Source organism: Hemicordylus capensis, chromosome 15 (genome assembly GCF_027244095.1).
Source record: "Hemicordylus capensis ecotype Gifberg chromosome 15, rHemCap1.1.pri, whole genome shotgun sequence".
NCBI lineage: Eukaryota > Metazoa > Chordata > Lepidosauria > Squamata > Cordylidae > Hemicordylus > Hemicordylus capensis.
The window spans coordinates 17,273,747-17,297,136 of record NC_069671.1 but is presented as its reverse complement, the minus strand read 5'-3'; the positions used below and the strand labels follow the sequence as shown (position 1 = coordinate 17,297,136).

General features: G+C 49.2%; 1 protein-coding gene across 11 annotated transcripts in view; it reads right to left on the bottom strand.

The window, feature by feature from the left end:
• The window catches only part of NOS1 (nitric oxide synthase 1), a 174,486-nt gene that overhangs the window by 34,907 nt on the left and 116,189 nt on the right, over positions 1-23,390 (bottom strand). For all 11 annotated transcript variants that reach the window (XM_053279386.1, XM_053279385.1, XM_053279387.1 and 8 more), the window contains 17 exons: positions 22,244-22,383; positions 21,479-21,653; positions 20,977-21,078; positions 19,472-19,666; positions 18,267-18,352; positions 13,652-13,796; positions 12,463-12,567; positions 11,486-11,544; positions 9,182-9,298; positions 8,659-8,833; positions 7,760-7,898; positions 7,152-7,230; positions 5,758-5,951; positions 5,021-5,190; positions 4,285-4,495; positions 2,727-2,814; positions 1,454-1,575 (listed from right to left, as the gene is read on the bottom strand). In XM_053279386.1, the coding sequence (XP_053135361.1) occupies positions 1,454-1,575; positions 2,727-2,814; positions 4,285-4,495; positions 5,021-5,190; positions 5,758-5,951; positions 7,152-7,230; positions 7,760-7,898; positions 8,659-8,833; positions 9,182-9,298; positions 11,486-11,544; positions 12,463-12,567; positions 13,652-13,796; positions 18,267-18,352; positions 19,472-19,666; positions 20,977-21,078; positions 21,479-21,653; positions 22,244-22,383 (2,302 nt within the window). The remainder of the gene's footprint in view (positions 1-1,453; positions 1,576-2,726; positions 2,815-4,284; positions 4,496-5,020; positions 5,191-5,757; positions 5,952-7,151; positions 7,231-7,759; positions 7,899-8,658; positions 8,834-9,181; positions 9,299-11,485; positions 11,545-12,462; positions 12,568-13,651; positions 13,797-18,266; positions 18,353-19,471; positions 19,667-20,976; positions 21,079-21,478; positions 21,654-22,243; positions 22,384-23,390) is intronic.

Sequence of the window (23,390 nt, the reverse complement as noted above, 5' to 3'; positions counted from 1 at the left end):
TTTTAAGTTTTTAAACTTTTGAATGTTTTTACATTCTTAAACTGGTAACTTTCAATTGCACATTAAAGAAGGTCATTGAAAAAAACTTTGAAGTGTGGAAATGCGTATCTCATCGCCCTTATACCATCTTATTTGATAAACTAGATATTGAGGCTGTTCTCATGAGCAGATTCACCGCTGGGATTGGGTACAGAGGGTACGATTGTGCAGAGCACAGAAGCATCCATATGGTCAGTAAGATCACCCTTGGAACTTGGGGGAAAGCTTTGCAGATCCCACCATTATATTATTATTTCTTGTTTACACAGTCAGACAGGTGTTGTTGTTGTTGTTGTTGTTGTTGTTGTTGTTAATAATAATAATAATAATAATAATAATAATAATAATAATAATACTATAGTACATTTATATAGACAGCTAATGGCGCAGTGGGGAAATGACTTACTAGCAAGCCAGAGGTTGCTGGTTCGAATCCCTGCTGGTATGTTTCCCAGTCGATGGGAAACACCTCTATCGGGCAGGAGCGATATCGGAAGATGCTGAAAGGCATCATCTCATACTGCGTGGGAGGAGGCAACGGTCAACCCCTCCTAATTTCTACCAAAGACCACCACAGGGCTCTGTGGGCGCCAGGAGTCGACACCGACTCGACGGCATACTTTCCTTACTTTACATTTATATACCGCATCATACAAAAAAGTCCCTCGTGGTTCACAATATAAAATGCACATTGCATTGCTGCCTGCAAACACCCCTGATGTTGTCAACAAGCAAAGATCATGAACCAGCCAGCCAAAAGAGGATGGGGTGTGTGTGTGTGTGTGTGTGTGTGTGTGTGTAATGATATGGGTCTTATCAACCTTCTAGGAACAACAAATGGCAGCTCACAGTAGCTCCCTCTGTATGACTGACTCCTGACGTCCGAGTTGATTCGGAGCTGCTTCATTCTCTGCAGTGTCTTCTCCAGCTCGGATAGGATGGCGGCAACACTGAATGTGGATCCAGCATATAAAGGATGGCAAATCTCTGAGCCTCTGACAACGGAGATCTTCCCACATATAAAGGTGTGGTGGCAACAGCCACTGCCCTTAAGGCAGAGGGAGGAAACGGAGCCCAGACAAACCACGTCCACCCCTACTGGAGCCAACTGGCAACAGTGCGGGATCCTTTTGTCACCAACTGAGTAGCCAAGAGCTCAAAAATGTGCCTGCCCACCAGTGTCCCCTGTAACAGGGATTCCCAGATGTTGTGGACTACACCTCCCAGAATCCCCAGCTGCAATGGCTTTGGCTTGGGGATTCTGGGAGTCGTAGTCAACAACATCTGGGAATCCCTGTTAGAGGGAACGCTGCAGCCCACCCTAGCTTAAGAGGTCAGCCATTCCTGCTCTAAGAGACCCGCCACTAGAGGGGTAGGGTAACACACCCACCAGCTGATGCGGGACTGGTCCTACCTTTGTGTTTGATGTCAAAGAGGCGTTGCTGCCAGAAGCTCCGGAAAGGCGCAATCCCTGTCCCGGGGCCAATCAGGATCAAGGGAACCTGTGGGTCTTGTGGCATGTGGAATCCAGGCGCTCTGGAGGAACAGAAACACAATTCTCTCATGGGCATGCAATCATGGTCAATCCCCCCAGTCATTATACGGGAAGAAATGCAAGTCTCACACACACACACACACACACACACTTTATATAGTGGAACACTGAACACTGGCTGACATCCAGAAGAAGAAGGTGTTACTCAGGGAAGGGCCTTCTCCGTTGCTGCCCCGAGGCTTTGGAATGCACCCCCTGCCCCAATAAGAACCACCCCATCTCCGACAGCTTACAAAAGGGCTGTTAGGACACGTTGATTCATCCAGGCTTTTAATCAGATTTACAGAAACTGTCCTTGTTTTAATTCTCATTTTAACTTATGCTGTTTTATTGGAAGCCGCACAGAGATGTGGGTTGGGAGAGGGAGATACATATGCCAAATAAATAAATAATGCGTTGCACAAGCGCAAGGATGTTGCGCTACATTGGGAGCTTGAGTTCCCGAACAGAGTTGCACGGGTGTAACATCCGTGCACTTGTGCAACAAGTGATGTACACAGCAGGCGGTATAAAAATGATAGATAGATAGATAGATAGATAGATAGATGGCAGCTGGTGGTGTTCCTCTTGCTGGGAAACCTCCCCCTCTACAACACGGGGAACATTTGTGCCTGAGTGCAATTTCGGGATTTTGCACAGCTACCCACTTTTCCTGTGAGTGCACAACTTTATGTATTATACGAGTGTTTCGGTAGTCTGGATGTCAGCCAGGGTTTCCATTTCTGAGAACGCGACATCAAAACTATACCTCCATTCTCAAGGTCTACAGGTATCCACAAGAAAGCAACATTACCAAGGTTGTGATCCACAAGTTGGCTGAGCCTAAGTAATTGCATTTAAGTTTTAATTTAATTTTAATAATTTGGGGGGGGGGGGAACAACCCTTGTTTTAATTATTTTATTTTATTTTTTATTGTCATGTATTTTAATTTGTGACTTTAAAATATTTTAAATTTTGTACACCGCCTAGAGATATACATATCAGGCAGTATAAAAATATCATTCATAGATAGATAGATAGGCAGACAGACAGATAAATTGGTTCAGTCCTGTGGTATTCCATAGGATCAAAACTAGCTGAAGTCCAAGTTTTTCTGGCTCAACTCTCAAAGCTATGGTTCCCCCATCTTACCCTCTGACGAAACATGGCACGACTTCATCTGTTTGTATCCGATTGAACCAGGAGGAACAGACTCCGTGATGTATTGGCCCTTCTCCGTCTAGGAAGAGGCAGAAAGACGAGTTATGCATATATAAGAGCTTCTCCATCTCTGACTGCTTTTTAAAAGACGCTCAAGATGCTCCTGTTTTCTCAGGCTTTTAGTTAAAATTAATTTAAAACTGCTGGATAGTTTTTATTCCATAAAATTATTTGGTTTTTTTATTCTGTTTTTATATTTGTTGTATTTTAAATTATGCACACCATCTAGGGATACATATATCAGGCAGTATAGAAATACGACAACTGTATTTATGTATTTAAACATATTTGTATACAGCCCACTACTGAAGCCTCTTGGCAGTTTACAAAACAAAATATTTGAAGCCACGTTTTCCATTGTCACCATTCAAATTATGAATGTGAAATTTCACCTCCACTGTTGAAATCTGAGTGCTTGAGACACTGGAATCTCTTGGTTGCAGAGACAGAAAATCTCACAAATTGTCATTGGTCAAGTGCCATTGTATTTGTCTATCCAAATGCTCTCAAGATACAGAGTATTATCAGGTACTGTCAGTAATTAAATACCTGTGCATGTCGGCAATTTAATACTATAAAATACTAATACTACTGCATACCAGCTGTTAATTACATATCAACTAATGAACACTGACATATATCAACTGTAGAATATTTATATTACATTGTGCTTGGCAGTGAAGCCTCTGATTGGCTGAACTGCTGTGATGGCATGGAATGTTCAGTTACTTGTGAAACAAAGATTTTTGCAGTCTATCGTCTGTGAGGGAAGGGAAAGTTGTCAGTCTGTCTGGGTTTAAAACTTCACACAGGGGGAGGCTGAGGACTGGGAGGAGGCCCCAGAAGCTACAAGAGAGCCCAGAAGCAAGTTGGCTGAAGGCAGGGTGCAAAGGAGGCAATAAAGAGGAACCTGAATGAAGGGTTGGTGAAGAATAAGGGCTGAAGAGACTGGGAATTCGGGCAAAAAGAGATCAGGATCTCAAGAAACTTCAAGTGCTTAAGTTCAGGAAGGTCTGTATGCTTGAAGGGGAGGGAGAATAGAGTGCTTGGGAGCTGGTCAAGAGTCGGGGTGACTATAGGAAATGGTAAGTAGGGGTCTGAAAAACAGGAACATGGGGAAACAATGGATTGGCAGAGACATGCCATTGAAGAAAGGCATCAAAAAGCTGTCAAGGAGGAGAGCTGGTCCTGTGGTAGCAAGCATGAGTTGTCCCCTTTGCTAAGCAGGGTCAACCCTGGTTTGCATTTGAATGGGAGACTATATGTGAGCACTGTAAGATATGGGGATGCTCTGAGAAGAGCACCTGCCTGCTTGCATCTCCAGATAAGGCTGAGAGAGAGAGAGAGAGAGAGACTCCTGCCTGCAACCTTGGAGAAGCCGCTGTCAGTCTGTGTTGACCGTACTGAGCTAGATGGACCGAGGGTCTGATGGTGCTGCCTACGTTCCTAAGTGGGGCATTTTCCTAAGTGGGGCAGGAGTCAGGTTTACCTCTGGTGCGATAGGAGACCACGGCCACGGTGAGGTGGACCTCATCGGGGTACATGTCCGGGGAGGAGCTAATGGAGTAGTAGCGAGGCTGCAGCAAGGGAAGCTGGGTCAGGAGGAGGGTGGAAGGCATCTGCACGGACGGGAACTCTTCCAGCACTTCCACCAGAGTCGGGTTCTTGGACCATTTCCACTCTTCGTATTCTTGCAGGCCCTGTCCGAGAGAGAGAGAGAGAGATAAGGCTGCAAGGCCACTGAGGGACAGAGGGTGTCTTGTCCTTCCAACCAGACCCTGACTCCGAAGGGACATCCTCAGGAGCCTTTGTGTGCAGGTGAGAGACCATGACATCAAATTTACAGAAACCCACCCACTGCCAGCATAGATCAAGTGACAAAACAGTTGACTCAAGAGTAGCATATTTACTCAAATAGACGATGACTCTGAAGCTAAGACAGCCCCCTTTAAAAATAAAGGCTAAATACAGACCATGCCCTGTATTTTCCTGAAAAGAAGACAACTCTGAATTGAAGATGACCTCCTGATCTCTAGCGTCACAGAACTTGGGAAGAACCTAGTCTTGGATTCAGGTAAATACAGTAATTACATGCATTCGGTTGTCAATTGGCCACACATTTTCATCCCTATGGCCAGGAAAACAGCTGTTTTATATTTAGTGGAGGATGGAGAGGGGAGGATGGAGCATTTCCCCACCATGCACGTACCTCCTACTCCCCTTACCTTGCTAAGAACCTGGAGGGATTTCTTCTCCTTCTCGCTAGTGGCTAGCAAGGCAAACTGCTGGAGCAGGAGCGGCGTGGGAGGTGTGGTGATGTCCAGGTAGTACTTGAATGCCTGGAAGATGGTGCAGGGAGCAATACGGCTCTCATCTGTCCAATTGCTGATGACACCTGCCAAGACCGGGTTTGTTTATATTTATTTATTTCTCAATTTATATACTGATTTTTATTAAAATAATCTCAAAGCAGTTTACAATAAAATTAAAACAATACTAAAAAAAATAAATATTTTTTTAATTGACTAGTGAACCCCACAAACCGAACCTGGGGGGGTGGGCTTGATGGGGGGCAAAACCGAACTGGCTCAGTCCTGTTCGGGTCCGGTTCGAACTCGAACCGAACCGGGCCAGCCGGTTTTGCACACACCCCTAGCAAGAGGTATGGGCAGGCCCTCTCTCCTGATGTTTCTCCCCTGCAACTGTTATTCAGAGGCATCCTGTGAGGCTGAAGGTACCCTATAGCCTAGTAGTTGTTGATCAGACTAGTAAGCCTTTGATAGACCTCTCCTCCACCTCACTGCAAACTTGGCCACCTTGCAGTTTCAGGCATGCAACAAACAAACACGATTAAGACTGACAAAACACCCAGTGGTGAAACTAGCATGGCAAAACCAGCCCAAACCAGCATGTAAATGTTTTGGGATTTTTAAAAGTAGGGCCTCCCAGCACTCATTCTTACCTAAGGCCGTGCTTCTCTCTTCCAAAAGTTCCACCTTCACCAGCTGGTTAGTGGGAGGTGCATCTTCCAGCCGTTCAATCAGCGTGTTGACCAGGTCTTCATGGTTGCCTGGAAACACGCCCAGATGGTCTCCGGGGAGGTAACGCAGCCCTTGGTGCCCGTTGGTGTGAAGCCGCAGGAAGATAGTGGACCGGCTGAAGGGAGAGGGGAACTGCATTTATTTATTATTCTTTATTTACTATTCTTCATATTTCTAATAATATAAAAATCCTTCATTCAAAGGCCCCAGGGTGGTTAACACACTTTGGCACTCCAGACATTTCAGAGAACGTTCTGTAGCTAAAACGAAAGCCCACACTAGCCATTCCAGGATTTATCACATTAATTTTAAAATATCTGGCATGGAATCTTATTCATAGCGCATTAAACATTTATCCGGGGCGGTCCGCTCGTGAGGTGAGGTGAGGCAGCCAAATCAGGCGGTAGGTTATTGAGAAGCCAGGAAGGTGGCAAAATCCCTGACCCTTCCAATGGAATAGCTCTTTGGGACTGTTCTGACCCTCATGGACTTTGCAAGGGGTGCATAGTTGCACATGTATTTATCATCGAACTCAACGTTCTCCATGATAAGTAGGGCTGGCTTGGAATAACCCTCGCCACCTTTGCCACCACATTCACAGCCAGTAACCTAATGGTGCAGCGGGGAAATAACTTGACTAGGGAGCCCGAGGTTGCCGGTTCGAATCCCCGCTGGTATGTTTCCCAGACTATGGGAATCAGCTATATCGGGCAGCAGCGATATAGGAAGATGCTGAAAGGCATCATCTCATACTGCGCTGGGAAGATGGCAATGGTCAACCCCTCCTGTATTCTACCAAAGACAACCACAGGGCTCTGTGGGCACCCGGAGTCAACACCGACTCAATGGCACAATATGAGAGTTACGGTTCTGCAGCAGCGCTGCTCAGTTTTGGCCCTCCTGCAGATGTTGGCCCACAACTCCCATAATCCCTGGCTATTGGCCACTGTGGCTGGCATTTATGGGAGTTGTAGTCCAAACACAGCTGGGGGGGGCCTAAGTTGAGCAGGCCTGTAATCTACAGCATCTGGGGACCCATCATCCCTGTGGACAGAAGATTCCGTGCCAGTTCTATACCAGAGGTTCTCAGCCTTGGGTCCTCCACAGATGCTGTTAGACTTTGGGCATTGTAGGCTGGAGAAGATGGGTGTTGTAGTCCAACAACATCTGGGGACCCAAGGTTGAGAACAGCTGGTTTAAATCCTCTTTTTTGGATCAGGGAGGGAGGTGGGTTTCCAGCCTGGGAAGCCTTGCCAGAGTCAGAGTATGATCAATCCCATCAAGGCAACATCGTGGTTGAAACTGAACTTTCTACCTTGATTTGGGGCTTTGCAGATTCTGACGCATTAGGAGCCGGGCGGCAAAGACTCGCTTCTTGTGGATGCTGTACAAACCTGGGGGTGAAAAGAGAAGAGATGGACTAGGGAAGAAGTGAAGGTGCAGCAGGTCAAGGACAGGCTGTTGCCGAACCAATCGGGAGCTGAACACTGGAAGAGGACTACACTGGACATGCAAATTGTCGTTAGGTCATTGTTGCTTCTGCCCCCCTACTGGTAACCAAGGGTTTGCATTACTCCCACACACTAAGGAACTAGGACATAACTATGCAGTACGGCAAAGACAATGGTCTGGTTCACACAATCTGTCAAATCTAGGTTTAAGGTGGGTTACCAACGCTGACTTGATTGTGTGAACCCATGCCAAGCTGGTTTATAACCCCCGATTCCCACTTTGGTATGGGTTCACACAACCAGGCAGATGCTGGTAACCTACATTAAATCTAGATTCAAAATGACGGTGTGGAAGTGGCCAGTGCCTGACATCCAGACTTATTCTAAAGGACCACTTAATTTCAGTAGGACTACTCAGGAGTAATTTAGCCTGATATTTCCACGCACAGAGCATACCAGCCCCGAACAGTACCTTGTGTGATTTCGGGGGCCTCGGCTACGTAGGTCAGCCGGAACTTGCTCCTCTTCCAGCTGCGGTCGTTGCTGATGAGCGAGTTGTTGGCCTTCTCGATGTTGACGTCGTCGCCCACGCAGAACACGTCGCACGCTGCCTGCAGAAAACATGCCAGGCTCTCAAGACACGTGGCCCCACAGACACGAGGAAGGAAAGCATCCTGGGGGACTCCACCTCCTCCCCAGATGGCTGTCCAGATTGGAGAGCCGGAAAAGCGCCAGGCACAACCGAAGCACCTCAGCCAAGCATGGAGTGGATACAGCAGGTGCCAGGCAGTAGGGGTGTCCACAAAACTAGTTGGCCTGGTTTGGTTCAAATCCAGTTAGGTTTTGCACCCCCTTGAACCCCCCCAATTCAGTTCAGGGGCTTTGAAGTTAAAAAAAAAAGACCTCCCGAAATCTGGCAATAAAGGAGGCTGGCGGGGGAGGGTGAACCTCCGGAGATACCCCCATGGCCGTGGCAGTGCCCCCCAGAAGGGATAAGTTATTTAAAAATAACAACAACCCCCCTGAACAGGTAGGGGGATTCGGCTCGATGCTGAACTGAACTGGGGGTGGTTCAGCTCAACACCAAGTCGTCGAACTGAACCGGTTCGATGTCGAACCGGTTCAGTTCCAAACCGGTTTGCACATCCCTACCAGGCAGTCTTCCTCTCCCCATATTCCTAAAGCACCGTTCCCCTTCCCAGCCTGGGTGGCGTTCACAAGAAGACTGCCATTCTCCACACTTGCTCTCCCTAAGGCATGTCGACTTTACGATGTGCAGCCATGGTGCTGAAAAGCAGAACTACGCGCAACTGCTTCGCGCAGCTTCATAGCAAGGCCGGCCCCCGGCAGGCCAAAAAGGAATCCGGCTACCTTGAAGACTTTCTTGGCCCAAGTCCTGAAGGATTCCTCCTGCCCACACAGCTCATCTCCCTCTCCCATCCGCAGGATCCGCTCCCCGCCCAGCTCCTCCAAGAGCGTGTCTACGGCGCGGGCGAAGGCGCAGAAGTGGGGGTAGGCACGCGACCCGAGGCCGAAGACGGAGAACCTGCAAGCAAACCAGAGACGGGGCTGGCTGCGAGGGTCGGATGGCCAAGCAGAGTCCAAGAGAGCCTACGTCCCTTGGGAATCTGGCAATGGATGACGGAAACCCACAGGTGACAAACATGTCCCGCAGCTGCAGGGGAGCAATGCTAGAAGAGGGGGCACACCTTAGTCTCCTGCTTGTGGGCTTCCCAGCGGCATCTGGTGGGTCACTGAGGCAAACAGGAGGCTGGACTACATAGGCCTCGGGCCTAATCCAGCAGGGCTCTTTCTACGGTCTGCCCCGAATCCTGCATTACCCTGGATTGCTCCCAAGACAGCAGCCGTGGCCCCCTCACTCTTCCGGCCTCACCTGACGTTGGCCAGAGGCCCAGTACTCTCAAAGTTGTCCCTGGCTTCAGGACCATCCGTCGAGGATTTCCGGGCATCCGAATAGGAGGAGACGCTGTTGAAACGCACTTTGTAGCTCCTGCGGAGAGCAAGGCAGCAGAACTAGACACTCTTGCTTGGGAACCGATGCAGTGGAGAGGGGTGTGTGCGCAAGTTCACAGACTGCCCACTCCAAACATGGATGTGTGCTCCTTCCCCCCTGCCCCCGTCTGGAAATGCTGTTTCCCTGCTTGGGTCTTTAAAGGTAGATATGACACAGGAGGTCTTATTGGATCTCCCGAGTTTAATTTTTTATTTTTTTAAGGCATCCATGGCTGCGATTTCAATCAGGGCAGCTGCGATTACAATCAGGGCAGCTGCGATTACAATCAGGGCAGCTGCAATTACAATCAGGGCAGCTGCAATTACAATCAGGGCAGCTGCAATTACAATCAGGGGTGGAGCCACCATTGAGCAAATGGGTTCAAAGAACCTGGGCCGCCGCCCCTCAGGGGCCATGCCTCGTGCCCCTGACACAACCCCTGCGTCCAACATCAGACGCGGGGGTGTGGTTTAACTCCCAAACGGGTCCCCAGATATCCAAGCATTTTGTATCAACCTATACATGTGTCTTTTCTCCACTTAGGGTTAACATTAAAAAGTTTCAGAAAAGCGGACACTGGAAGATCCCTCCTTGATCCAGAAGACCCCGCCAACACCCACACAACTGATTGCTGGTTATGGCAGGGAAGAGTTCCATGTGCCTGCAGAGATCCATTTGTTACAGCTGGCAATAATATTTCATGTAACATGTTCAAATGTTCAGTGCGCTTCTTGGGCCTGACATGGGTCTGATGTTGGATACAGGGGGCGTGGCTAACCACTCCCTACAACAGACACTGATGCAAGGGGCTGGTCTAGGGGCCCGTGGTGGTGGGTGGAACCCAGGCCACTGCTGACCTCCCTCCATGCCTGGTGTGCAAGAGTGTGTGTGTGTGTGATTTCAACAACCTTCCCTTCCCTGGAAGCCCTCTGTGCCACCCAAAAATACATCCCTAAGGGCTGCACCATCCTCAGGGACACATTTTATGGTGGCACAGAGTGCTTCCACGAAAAGGATGCTTCCCCACCCCCACCCCCTGCTAGATTGTGTAAAGTTGCTGTGTTAGTCAGACCTTCCTTCTCTCATGCAGCAATCACTCTTCATTAGTCAGAAAGTCGGCCACAACCTGGATCCGGCCAGTATTTTCTCCCTCACTGGGGCTAAGAGTGGAGGGAGGTGAGCAATTCCGATAAGGCAAACAGCAAAGCAGAGAATGCTTATACACCGGGCCTCTTCCTGCAGCTGCCTTAAAATTTGGAAAAGGGGGGGGAAAACCCAACACCTGTGCATTTGGGAGTCCCAGTCACAGAACTCCCATTATGTCACACTCCCATTTTGGATGTCAGAATAAATCGGGAAAGTGCCCAAGCCACAGGTCAAATAAAAGAGAGGAGAAATGCAGCAAAAGTCTGACACCTAGTGTATGTTTGATGTACCTCCAGGCTCAGCCCAACTTCTGTTTGAAAAGGTGCACGGGCAGACCGAAAGGCGAGCACCTACGGAAACTGCTCGTTTAATGCAAGTCTGGACAAATCCCAGGCGCCGGGGGGCCGTGGCGCCTAGAAACCAAACCATGGTGCCTAGACTGGGATGTTCAGAGGGAAAGCAATTTAATAAAAATTTTATTTGTCCCAGTTAGCCCGGTTTCTGTTCTAAGTTATGTTACTTGCAAAGGGGATAAAGGAGGAGCCCATTGACCCTTCCCCTCTGCAACGGCCATTAGTTAAGTCTGGTAATTTTATCAAGTGTCCATCGTCTGGCTTCTGAATTGGGGGGCTGGCTCCTAGGTGACGAAAGATGGGCCAAGGCCTGCTTTAATGCAGCACGAACGTCTCCATAACCCCATCAATAATGGAACCCTACTCAGAACGAGGGGGGTAGCTAGGGGAGAGGGGGCCCATGTTCGCCCCTCTCCCTGGATTCTTTAAACCCATCTGCTCAGTTCTAGCTGCACCCCTGCTCAGAGCTTTCTGAGGATGAGGTCTGTCTTCTAGCAGCCACACTGGGGATGTCCTGAAGACACCCCTCAACTCGGGAGATCATGCACTGGTCTAAGCCAGTTCCACCCAAGGCCTACATTTGTGGAATTCCAAGGACCTGAACTCCCCTGGAACGCATTGGGGTTTCTAACAGAGGCTGTGCAGAAGCGAGCTGCGTCGAGGAACCTTGCCCGGTCATACTTACTTCCTCTCTTCCAGATTGGTGTTGGGATTCCTCATCTCCATCAGGGCGCAGCCAAATTTCTGGGAACCGAGGAAAAAGGAAAGAGGCAGAACCAAAAAGGTACATCAGAAACCATTCGGTCAGGGAAACATCAGAGACCCCTGCAAAGAGGCACCTGTTTAAAGGGGTGGTTCTCTTATATTTAGCAGGGGGAGAGCAACTGGCCCGATCCATCCCCAGCACAGCATCCCTCCAGTGGCTGCTGGTGGTGGCTGTCTTATGGTTCTTTTTAGATTATGAGCCCTTTGGGGAAAAGGGAGCCATCTTATTTATTTGTTATTTCTCTACGTAAACCACTTTGGAACTTTTGTTGAAAAGCAGTATATAAATATTTGTAGTAGCAGTAGTTGTCGTCGTAGATACCATTCAGTTACACTTTCCCATTCAGGTATCTGGTACATCAGATACCATTCAGTCGGGGAAACATCTGGGAGAAAGAGAAAAGGCACCACCGATGGCCAGCCTATGCAGCACGTCTCAGCCTGTCTAGGAAACTGCTTTGTTCTCCCCACACACACCCCACAATCTGGGACCAGTCAGGTGTGTGTCAACCAGCGAGCAAGCTGGTTATTTTCTTGGTCACAACAGATTTTATGGGGAAGATAAGAGGGAAAAGGTCACACATGGGTCCCCAGGTGATGCTGGACTACAACTCCCATCATCACCCTCAGTCACCATGCTGGGGATGATGGGAGTTGTAGTCGAGCGACATTTGGGGACCAAGTATCTGAAAATCTCTGCTACAGTCACTGCACATTCTTCCCTGGTTTATCCCGGCTCTGTGATCTGCCTGTGTCAGTTTTATACTGTGAGCTCCTTGGGGCAGGGACCTGCCTTCTCATTCTTTGTAAAGCACCACACACGTACATAATGCCACACACTCATACAGGAACACATTGAAGCAGTCTCTACAATCAAGGCTACAGGGTGTCTCCTACCTCCCCATTCTCAGGCGGGTCTCCATTGCCAAAGGTGCTGGTGACCACCAACACGAGGGTTTCATGTTCCAGGTGGACAGTGTCGTACTCGTCCATGGACATCACCTGGGAGATTAAAAAAAAAGGGGGAGGTTAGGAAGAAGGATCCCCACTTCCACATAGAAAGCCCAGTCTTTCAGTTCAGGGTCAGAGATGCAGTAGAGTTTCCTTTTGAGAAGAGCTGGGTGCCATAAGGACTCAAGGATAAACATGGAAGGCTATTTGGGAAATGGAACGAATGCTGTTCTCAGCTCTACGTACCAAGATCCACTGGCTGATGGGACCAGCCCTAGTCACACGTTATGTTCAACACATGTGCAGCTAATGCATATACACATCTGTATGCATGGGCAATTATTCACACATTATGTTCAACATGCACAGGAGTATACTTGTTATCTGCACCCTGCACTGGAGGGAGCCTATCCTCGGGTTCTCTTGTAAAATGAATGCATGCGCCACTGTACATGAGTCCATTTAAAAGCAAATACTTAACCCTGAACATTTATACAGACACCTGTATGCATGTACAACGTAATGTCTGAATGGGGATAATAATGCACGATGAGTTGTGTGTCCTCTCACTCACTGCCTGCCAAACCTTTTGGTCACCCCAAAGGCACCTTCTCAGGAGTTTTCCATGTTTCAGGGCTCAATTCTGGATGCCCTTCAAACAGCTCTTCCACACAAGGTTATAAAGCAAAAAGATGAACGCAGCCAAACAAAGGAACACAAACCAAGCAGCAGCGTAGCTGAGATTTCCAACGGGTGTCAAAAGATCGGTAGCTGAAAGATTCCAACAAGTCCTTGGCCATACACCCAAAGACCTGGGCCAATAAAAGCATCTTTGCCTGGCCCTGAAAATACTTGACAGTTGACAGAGACCCCTTCCTCCAGAAGCACTCTGAGCCATGCATAATTATGTCCCTGGGGGCTGCAATGGGGTGGGCACTTTCAGATGGTCCCCACTGCTCAACAAAAGGGATATGTCTCTGCAGCCAAAGAAAGCCATTCCTGCCCAGTTCCTTATGGAGGGGGTGCCATCAATGGAGGAGGTGCTCATCACAATGGAGGTGGGTGCCTCTCCATCATGGAGGGAACTGATCATCAATGTCAACACAAGCGGACTTGTGGGCGAGAAGAGCCCTACCTTGGCATCGAAAGCATGCTTGAAGATTTCACACAGGGTTTTTGCATACACCTGAGACTTTCCCGTTTCAGTGGCATACAGGATAGTGGCCTTGACTCTCTTCGCCATCGCCTGCCCCATCAACTTGGCAGAAAACTTCACAGCTCTAAGAGAGGAGAAAAGAAGAGAATTTCCTTCTCTCAGCAATTTCCTTGCTGCCTGGACTTTGCATTTGCTATACAAAAAAATAAAAAATAATGAATGCCTTACAAAATCACAAGCCTTTTCCAAATATAGATCCACACCATGTTGCTTCTTAGGTGCATATCAAAGATTTTGGGGTGAGTTTTAAAAAAATATTGTATACCTAAAAACGTAATTTGTGAATGCAAGAAGAACTGGTCTGGAAACACAAGTATCATGCAGGGACATTCAACAGAAAGAGTTGGGATTGGCTGCAGCTTCCTGCAAATTTCTAGATGCTGGCTGATCTAAGTTGATAGCACATAAGAACAGCCCTGCTGGATCAAGCCCAAGAAGGTCCATCTAGTCCAGCATCCTGTTACACACAGTGGCCCATCTGATGCCTCTGGGAAGCCCACAAGAAAGAGATGAAGGCATGTCCTCTCTCCTGCTGTTGCTCCCCTGCAACTGGTATTTAGAGGCATCTTGCCTCCAAGGCTGGAGGTGGCCCACAGCCACCAGACTAGTAGCCATTGACAGACTGTCCTCCATGAATTTGTCTAAGCCCCTTTTGAAGTCATGCAAGCGAGTGGCTGTCACCACACCCTTGCAGAGAATTCCATAGATGAATTGTGCGCTGTATGGAAAAGTACTTTCTCTTGTCGGTCCTAAATTTTCCGGCCTTCAGTTTCATGGGATGGCCTCCGGTTCTAGTGTGGGCAACACCAGATAGTAGGTAAGTTCACATGCCCATTAAAAACAGGGTCGGAGTTGGGCTACCCAGATATGCATGAATGAACACATTTCCTTTCATCCCAGTTTGCTCACAGCAGGGCTATCTATCTTCTTTTGGCCAAGGGTGGAGGAGAGCCAAGTCCTCCTGCTTGGATGGTCCATCGGTGAGAACCTGGGCCCCGCTCCGCTGGGCTACCAACACTCAGCGTGCCCTCACCTAGACGGAAACCACTGAGAGCTGTGCCTAGAGTGGTCGCTGTCTTCAGACACACTAGCCTTCAAATCACACACTATGATCTTGGAGCCTGAGTAGCTTCGGCAGGACTGTGTCCACTTCCTGCTCCTTCGTGGCCAACGGAAGGGCAGACGTTGACATCATGAAGCTTATCCAGGCTGCTGGCAGGGAAGGGGATGCTGGGAGTGCACCCCTGTCTTTGCAGGGCCTTCAAAGGATAGGACTCAAGGCTGCCAATTCCAGCAGCAGACCTATGACCAGCTGTAATTGTGTGCCAGCTGGACTGGCAGAGCCCAGCAGAGAGGTTGACAGGTGGCAGATTGGTAGGGGGTGGCAAATCGGCATCTGCCCAGTGCCTGCCTCCACCCAGGGCCTCCCCACATCTGGTGGCATGCCAGCCACCATTACACCTTTGATGCTTCTGCTACTCTCTCACCCATGCCATAGTTGTTAAAAGGAAGAGGGAAATGGAGTGGAAAAAGAAGTATGCAGGAGAGGAGAGTTGGTAGGCTAGAGTGGAGACACTCTAGCCCACCAACTCTCTTCTCCTCTACACTTCCGCCTCCATTCCATCCCCCACTTTCTTGTTAAAACCCAGGGAATGGGAGGGGGAGAGCAGTGGCTGAGGGGACAATGGGTTCCCCACCAGATATGGGGGAGGTGCGGCACCATGAAATACTGCCTCAGGTGCCGGGGGAGGGGCGTTCAAAATCCAGAGACTCAAGCATAAGATTAAAAATGTAATTGCACAGCAAAACCACCAACACGATTAAAAGCTTTTACAAAAATTGAGGAGTGCCCTAAAGCCATCGGAGACATCGGTAAATGTAACTTAACTGGGTCAACGGATGGCACGGGTAATCTTCAACAAATGAAAGTGGGTGCTTTTTTTTTTTTTAAAAAGAGTATTTTGTCAGAGTGGAAAGTCATTCCGCGGGACTTCCCGGTGCACTGAACAACATTTGCCTGATTACTATTCATTCACCTGAATCTGTTCTGCTGTCCTGGGCAAATGAATTTGGCAGCTGAACCTGCATCTTGCTGTGAGCATGCAGTGGCAGTGTGTGTGTGTGTGTGTGTGTGTGTGTGTGTGTGAGAGAGAGAGAGAGAGGGGGGGGGCAGGGGAGGGGAGTTCCCAATTTATGGAGCAGACTTCCATACATTTACCAATATGGGAGAAAGAGGCTGCAATCGGGAAAACGGTTGCAGAACGTTCTCTAAGGATTTCAAAGTCCCCTGAATTCTGTTGCCCTAGGCAGCCACCTCCATCGTCCTAATGGATTAGAACAGCTTGGTTTCTATTTGCCTGTGTATCACTTTTGGTTTGCAACAACATTCAGTAAGAACATGTGTTGTTTTAGACAGATAGATAGGTGGAAGGACGGTCCGGGCACTGCTGGAGGGGGAGCAGGAGACACCTTTAAGTCTAAATTAGTAGGTGCTCACCTCCTGTACCGCCACACTTGAAAGCTCTTCCCAGCGTGCTGTCCAGCACCCGCTGCAGCGGAGGATAGACTCCACCACTCAGCTGACCTCTGCCCATGCGTGGAGGTCATTTGCTGCCCATGCAGATGGCCTCTGGCAGCTGAGTCTTTCACCAGAGGCAGCCCTCCCTGTGGCCAGTATCTATGGCCAGTAGAGATTTTTGAGATACTGGTGACAGAAAGTGGCTATGAAGCAAAAGGTTTAATATCTAAGCTCTAGTCAACTCTGTTAAAATGCAAATTAAAACCACTGCCCGGATTGAAACCCGTCTGGGAGATGGATTCGTCCAGACCTTTTCATGAAGGAGAAGGGGGGAAAGTCTGGACTAGTAAATCTTTATATTCTGTCTTGGCCCCCCAAAAGGAAAATGATAGGAAAATAGTCCATAGATGGTAGATGACTCCGATGAGATTAGTGCATATTGCAAAGAACCCATCTGCTAAATGCTAAAGCAATGATTGTAAGGAGAAGGGGACCTACTATAAGCTATGGTGGACTTGTCCAAGAGTTGGGGATTTCTGGAAATTGGTTTTTATAGAGATGGCAAAAGTCACTGAACAACAGATTCAGCCGGATCCCCTCTTGGCATTGTTAGGCATTTTGGGGGGAGAATAAGAGAGACTGAAATCTAAGGATTTACTGTCCTTTATGTTGATAGTAGCTAGATTGATCATCGCCAAAAATTATAAAGAGGGAGAGTTATTATTCCTAAAGGATTGGGACAATGAATTCTGGTATCTTGCAACAGCCGGAAACACTGACTTATTATTTAAAGATTCAAAGAGGTGTAATCCCATCCCAGTCTTTTATTATTATTTGGCAGGATCTATTATTATTTTTGAATGATAAAAATTATGGTAAGGAGGGGACGACCAAGCCATTCAAGTTTTGAAAAATATATTTGTTTAAGAATGACCAAGAATGACATTGTATATGTTTAATGTTTTGTAATCACAGGCTTGGGTTTCTTCTTTTTAATGATGGTATTTATAAATGTATTGTAATGGTGTCTGGTGACTTAAAATAAAAATATTTTAAGGGGCGGGGGGAGAAAAGAAAAATACATGACACCTGCCAGTTCTTTCATCACGGGAAGGACAGCACTGTTGACCTGAGCCGTACCTTCTGGAGCCTTTGAAATGTCTCTTGCTCAAATTAAAGTTTCCCTTTGTCATCCCACCTCCGCATACAATCTGGTTCCTCTCACTTGCATGGCCTTCGGAGGTCTTGAATCATCAGGTCTTTACTGAAGTGTGAACACAGCGGAGCGGGGGAAAGGGATCGGACTGGGAAGCCACAGCTATTTGAGGGACGGCTGAGGCCTTCTGCAGAGGGCTGTGTGGCCTTGCAAAATATCATGGGGACCTGCCAAGGTGCCCTGCACCTTGGCGGTGGATCAAAGGCAAATTCAGTGAAGGGAAGAAGAGCAAAATCTGGCCTGGAAAGCACAACTTCTGCCCTATGGGAGTCCTGCCCCACTAATGTTGCATGTGCAGGAGCTTGTTTCACACTGTCAAAATCTTCCTCTGTGTGATAGGAACATAGGAAGCTGCCACATACTGAGTCAGACCACTGGTCTATCTAGCTCAGTATTGTCTTCACAGGCTGGCAGCGGCTTCCCCAAGGTTGCAGGCAGGAATCTCTCTCAGCCCTCTCTTGGAGATGCTGCCAGGGAAGGAACTTGGAGCCTAGATGCTCTTCCCAGAGCGGCTCCATCATCCCCTAAGGGGAATCTCTTCCAGTGCTCACACTTCTAGTCTCCCATTCATATGCAACCAGGGCAATCCCTGCATAGCTAAAAGGGACAAGTCATGCTTGCTACCACAAGACCAGCTCTCCTCTCCTTGATGCTTTCTGACTGCCGATTGGGACACATTTGCACAGAGCACATAAGGTGTGACTCAAGAGTCTCATATGCTCCAAGTGCCCTGATGGACCAGAGACTCTCTGGGCTGTGGCAGGTGTGCATAAAGCCACAATACTCCACGGTGTACTCACTTTGCTAACTTCTTGAACCCGATGGCTCTTTTCTTGGTGGGGGTGCCATTGATGCCTTTCCAGATGTGCGTGTTCCAAGGATCAGGCTGTGGGGGAGAGAAGCGTCGAGGGAGTGAAGAATTAATTAGGTCAGAATGAAGAGGCTACTGTGCCCAATGCCAGTCACTTTTAGCACCCCTCTTTGGTGGCACATAATCAGCACTGGAGACTTAAGAAAAGCTCTGCTGGATGTGGCCATAGGCACATCTGGTCACAGGAAGCTGCCATATAACGAGTCAGGCCACTCATCCATCTAGCTCAGTGTTATCTACACAGACTGGCAGTGGCTCCTCCAAGGTTAGAACGTAAGAACCTAAGAACAGCCCTGCTGGATCAGGCCCAAGAAGGCCCATCTAGTCCAGCATCCTGTTTCCCACAGTGGCCCACCAGACGCCTCTGGTGATGAAAGCATGCCCTCTCTCCTGCTGTTGCTCCCCTGTAACTGGATTTGAGAGGCATCGTGCCTCTGAGGCTGGAGGTGGCCCACAGCCACCAGACTAGTAGCCACTGATAGACCTGTCCACCATGAACCTGCCTAAGGTTGCAGGCAATAGACTCTCTTGCAGATGCCAAAGGCACATCTGGCCACAGGAAGCTGCCATATACCGAGCGAGACCCTTGGTCCATCTAGCTCAGGATTGTCTACACAGACTGGCAGCGGCTTCTCCAAGGTTGCAGGCAGGACTCTCTCTCAGCCCTCTCTTGGAGATGCTGCCAGGGAGGGAACTGGGAACCTAGATGCTCTTCCCAGAGCGGCGGCCCCATCCCCTAAGGGGAACATCTTGCAGGGCTCACACATGTAGTCTCCCATTCAAATGCAAACCAGGGCAGAACCTGCTTAGCTAAGGGGATAATCCATGCTGGCTACCACAAGACCAGCTGGGTGCAGGTCCCTCCTTGCAGGAGCACTGCAACGCAGGGCCATGGAACGGCGTGTGGGGGGCTTTGCACCGGGATCGGCACTTAACCTCCCAATGAGGCCTTCAGCATTGCACAACTTGCAGCGGTAGTGGCGGGAAGACAGGCAGGAGCCCCATCAAGGAGGTCAGCACCCCTATGGGTGACCCACAGAGCACACGGGGGGGTGGGGTGGGAATGGGGACCTTCTCGGTGTATCCTTAGGCCAAACCTTGGCTGCCGGGGTGGCCGCGAGGAGGGAACTGTACCTGGTACTCGAAGGAAGGGGTGAGCCTGTAGTTGAGCATTTCCTGGTGGAAAACAGGGGTAATGCTGCCGGACATTGGGGGTACGATCCACACCCAGTCAGCGGGGCAGCCCCCCCGGCAGCGGTACTCGTTCTCCATGTGCTTGATGAAGGACTCGGTGGCAGAGTGGTGGTCCACAATGGTCACTTTGTCACTCTGTAGGGGAGAACGGAGCAGGCTAAGAACGAGAGAGAGAGAGAGAGGCAATACAGCCCAAGTCCAGCGGACTATCAGCCCCCAGACCCACAGGTACAGGAGGGGACCATGTAAGGCACCGAGTGTGTGAGTCATCCAGCAGTCAGGCTCTAGGACCTACGCTTAGCGGACAAGCTCCATACTTCACTGGTGCCACCTAGGATGCAGTGCCAGCTCCACCATCAGAACATCAGAACAGCCCTGCTGGATCAGGCCCAAGTCCCATCACACCCAGCATCCTGCTTCAGACAATGGCCCACCAGATGCCCCTGGGAAGCCCACAGCCAAGAGCTGAGAGGGCATGCCCTCTCTCCTGCTCTTACTCCCAAAGGTATTGAGAGGCATAGGAACATAGGAAGCTGCCATATACTGAGTCAGACCATAGATCCATCTTGCTCAGTATTGTCTACACAGACTGGCAGCAGCTTCTCCGAGGCTGCAGGCAGGAATCTCTCTCAGCCTTCTCTTGGAGATGCTTCCAGGGAAGGAACGTGGAGCCTAGATGCTCTTCCCAGAGCGGCTCCATCCCCTTGAGGGGAATCTCTTCCAGTGCTCACACTTCTAGTCTCCCTTTCGTACGCAACCAGGGCAGCTCCTGCTTAGCTTAAGGGGACACGTCATGCTTGCTACCACAAGACCAGCTCTCTTCCCATCTTGCCACTGAGGCTGGACCATCCGTTTCACCCCTGCTAACTGGGCAAAGAGGCACCTTTTTAACGTGGCGATTCTCTTTACTGAGCAGGGGGAGAGCAACTGGCCCTATCCAACCCCAGCACAGCATCCCTCCAGTGGCTGTTGCTGGTGTCTCTCTTCTCTTTCTTTTTAGATTGTGAGCCCTTTGGGGACAGGCAGCCATCTTATTTATGTATTTATTATTTCTCTGTGTAAACCGCTTTGGAAACTTTTGTTGAAAAGTGGTATATAAACATTTGTTGTTGCTGCTGCTTCAGTCCTCAGTCAGTTGACCCGCAAGGACCAATCTCTTTCCAGCAGGCCCTCTAAAAACCCCCGGTCCCAGAACTCGCCTCTCAGTCTGAGGATCCTGCCCCAAGTGAGAGAACCCTCCCCAACTCTGTCTCTGCTTGTGGAAAGTTACCTCCAGCTTGTCTTGGGTTACCCTTCCTGCACTGACTCTTCTGGTTATGGAACTTCACCTCATGGCGGTTGTATTTTTAAAGCACGGGTTCTACTGAAAAGTGCATTGCATTGTGGAATTTGCATTTCACATTTGACCGAATGGCTGTTGTTGCTGCCGAACCCTTCCCTGATACCTGGAAGCTGTAAAGAACAGCAATGTTTATCTCCACCAGAGCCTGGTCCTTCCACAAGGAGGAGGTCTTCCGCATGTCCAAGTTCATCTTTTTGGCAACTTCCTGCAGTGAAACAACAATGAAGACCTGTCACTAGGTATGCAATGAAGCTCTGGCCAACCTCCGAATTCAACCAATGGCCCTGCGTTTGAAGTCAACCCATTTGTTTTGGAAAATTCAAAATTGTCAAAAGGCAAAGATGCAGATTTCACCACACTTAAACTGGAAAGTTATGAGGTCATAAACGTTTCTGAGAGAATCTGAAATCCAAAATTTGGATTTGTTAAATCAGGGATTACTAAATTCGACACGAAAGTCAAATTCGACACGAAAGTCAAATTGGAGATTACATCCCTTCTTCTTCTTCTTTTTTTTTTAAAAATACAAATTTATTTATTTATTGCATTTCTAGACTGCCCCATCCAAAAGCTCTGGGTTGTGCAAGTGGGATTGCTTTGTTTACCTCCAGGATATTGTAGCGAGAATTATCACAGTAATCACGGACTCCAATCTCTGTCCCCATGTACCAGCCGCTGAAGGGGCAGGCCGAGAACTCCAAGCCCCCGATCTCAAGCAGCATGTTGGAAACGGCCGGCAAGCCATACCACTGAAGCTCTAGGTCTTTAAACCAGGCAAATCTGCAAAGAACAGGACAGGGCCGTCAGGACTTCGGAGCCAGGTCCTTGCAACTGAAAAGAAGTCCAAACACGAATCTCTCTGAAGATCACCTAATTCAGGAGTCCCTAAATTGGGGTCCCAGATGCACAGAAGCTGCCCTATACCAAGGTGGACTCAGGACTGTCTACCCGGACTAAGAGCAGACAAGAGGCTTCCCCGGCCCGACTCGGAGATGCCAGGAATTGACCCAGGGACCCTCTACATGCAAAGCAGGTGTTTTTCCACTGAATTATACCTCCCACCCCATACTTTCCTGGACCTTTTACACAGGAACGTAGGAAGCTGCCTTATATTCTCAGTCCTATTTGGAGATGCTGCCAAGGACTGAACCCGAGACCTTCTGCATGCAAAAGCAGATGCTCTACCACTGAGCTATGGCCCCATCCCCCAATGGGCTGAGGATGATGGGAGTTGTAGTCTAGCCACATCTGAACCCTCCGATGCAGGATGGCCCGTAATCATAACTAACTCTGAGCAGACTGAGGATAAGCGAGGGAGGATGACCCCAAGGCCGGCTTGGTGGCCCGACAAAAGAGACATTCGGACTTACTTGGGGTGCCTAATAGGGACTTCTAGCACCAGCTCAGGTGGGATTTCAAAGAGCTCGGGGTCGTTGCCGTTGGCCTGGAGGAGGAGCGGCAGGACGTCGAATCGGCCCCTGGGGGCTTTCCACCCTTGCTGTATGCAGATCTGCATCCAAAGGAGAATATGGCCTGGTGACCCTTCGTGGATTAGGGCACCAGCATCCAGACAGACTGGTGCCTGGTCGAGGCCAGAAGCCTAAAAGCTGGGTCCCTTTGCCAAGACTGCAGGCCAAGTGGGAGAGGAGGCGCTTTGGGGGATGCTAGAGATGGTTTCCTTTCTGCTCTGCCCTGCCGAAGTGGACACAAAGCAGTCAGGGGGCATTTGGCACTGTCCAGTCACGGGGGCCTGAAGGTAAGTAGCAGTGGGAAATGGTCGGCCTTCATAGCAGCGTCCATCCCTATCCGTTCCCTGCCTCCAAATTCCCAGTTTTATTCTTGCCACATAAGAACAGCCCTGCTGCATCAGGCCCAAGGCCCGCCTAGTCCAGCATCCTGTTTCACACAGGCATCTGTTTCCTCCAGATGCCTCTGGGGAGCCCACAGGCAAGAGATGAAGGCATGCCCTCTCTCCTGCTGCTGCTCCCCTGCAACTGGGATTCAGTGGCACTGTGCCTCTGAGGCTGCAGATGGCCTATAGCCATCGGACTAGTAGCCACTGATAGATCTCTCCTCCATGAATTTCTCTAAGTCCCTATTAAAGCCATCCAAGCTAGTGGCCATCACCACTTCCCGTGGCAGAGAATTCCATAGATTAATTATGCATGTTGTAAAAAAGGTAGTCCTTCAACCCATCTTCTTTTCTGTTCTTGGATCATATTCAACGGCGGCTCAAGATCTCTGTGCCCCTGAGGCAGAGTGCCAAATGCATGCACGCACTCTCCTCCCCGTTTCTCATTTTTTAAAAGCAGGGAGCAGGTGGATATTTTGCCACCCCGCTGGAGCCTCAATAATCTGCTGCCTGAGGCAACCACCTCGCCTCGCCTCATGGAAGCGCCGCCCTGGCTCAAATGCACACCTAAGCATACATTAAACAACAGTCACTCTAAACCTTGACGATACCCAGGGACTTTTAGCAACCCTTGCTCAGGCCTAGCTGTGACTGTGGCAGGCAAC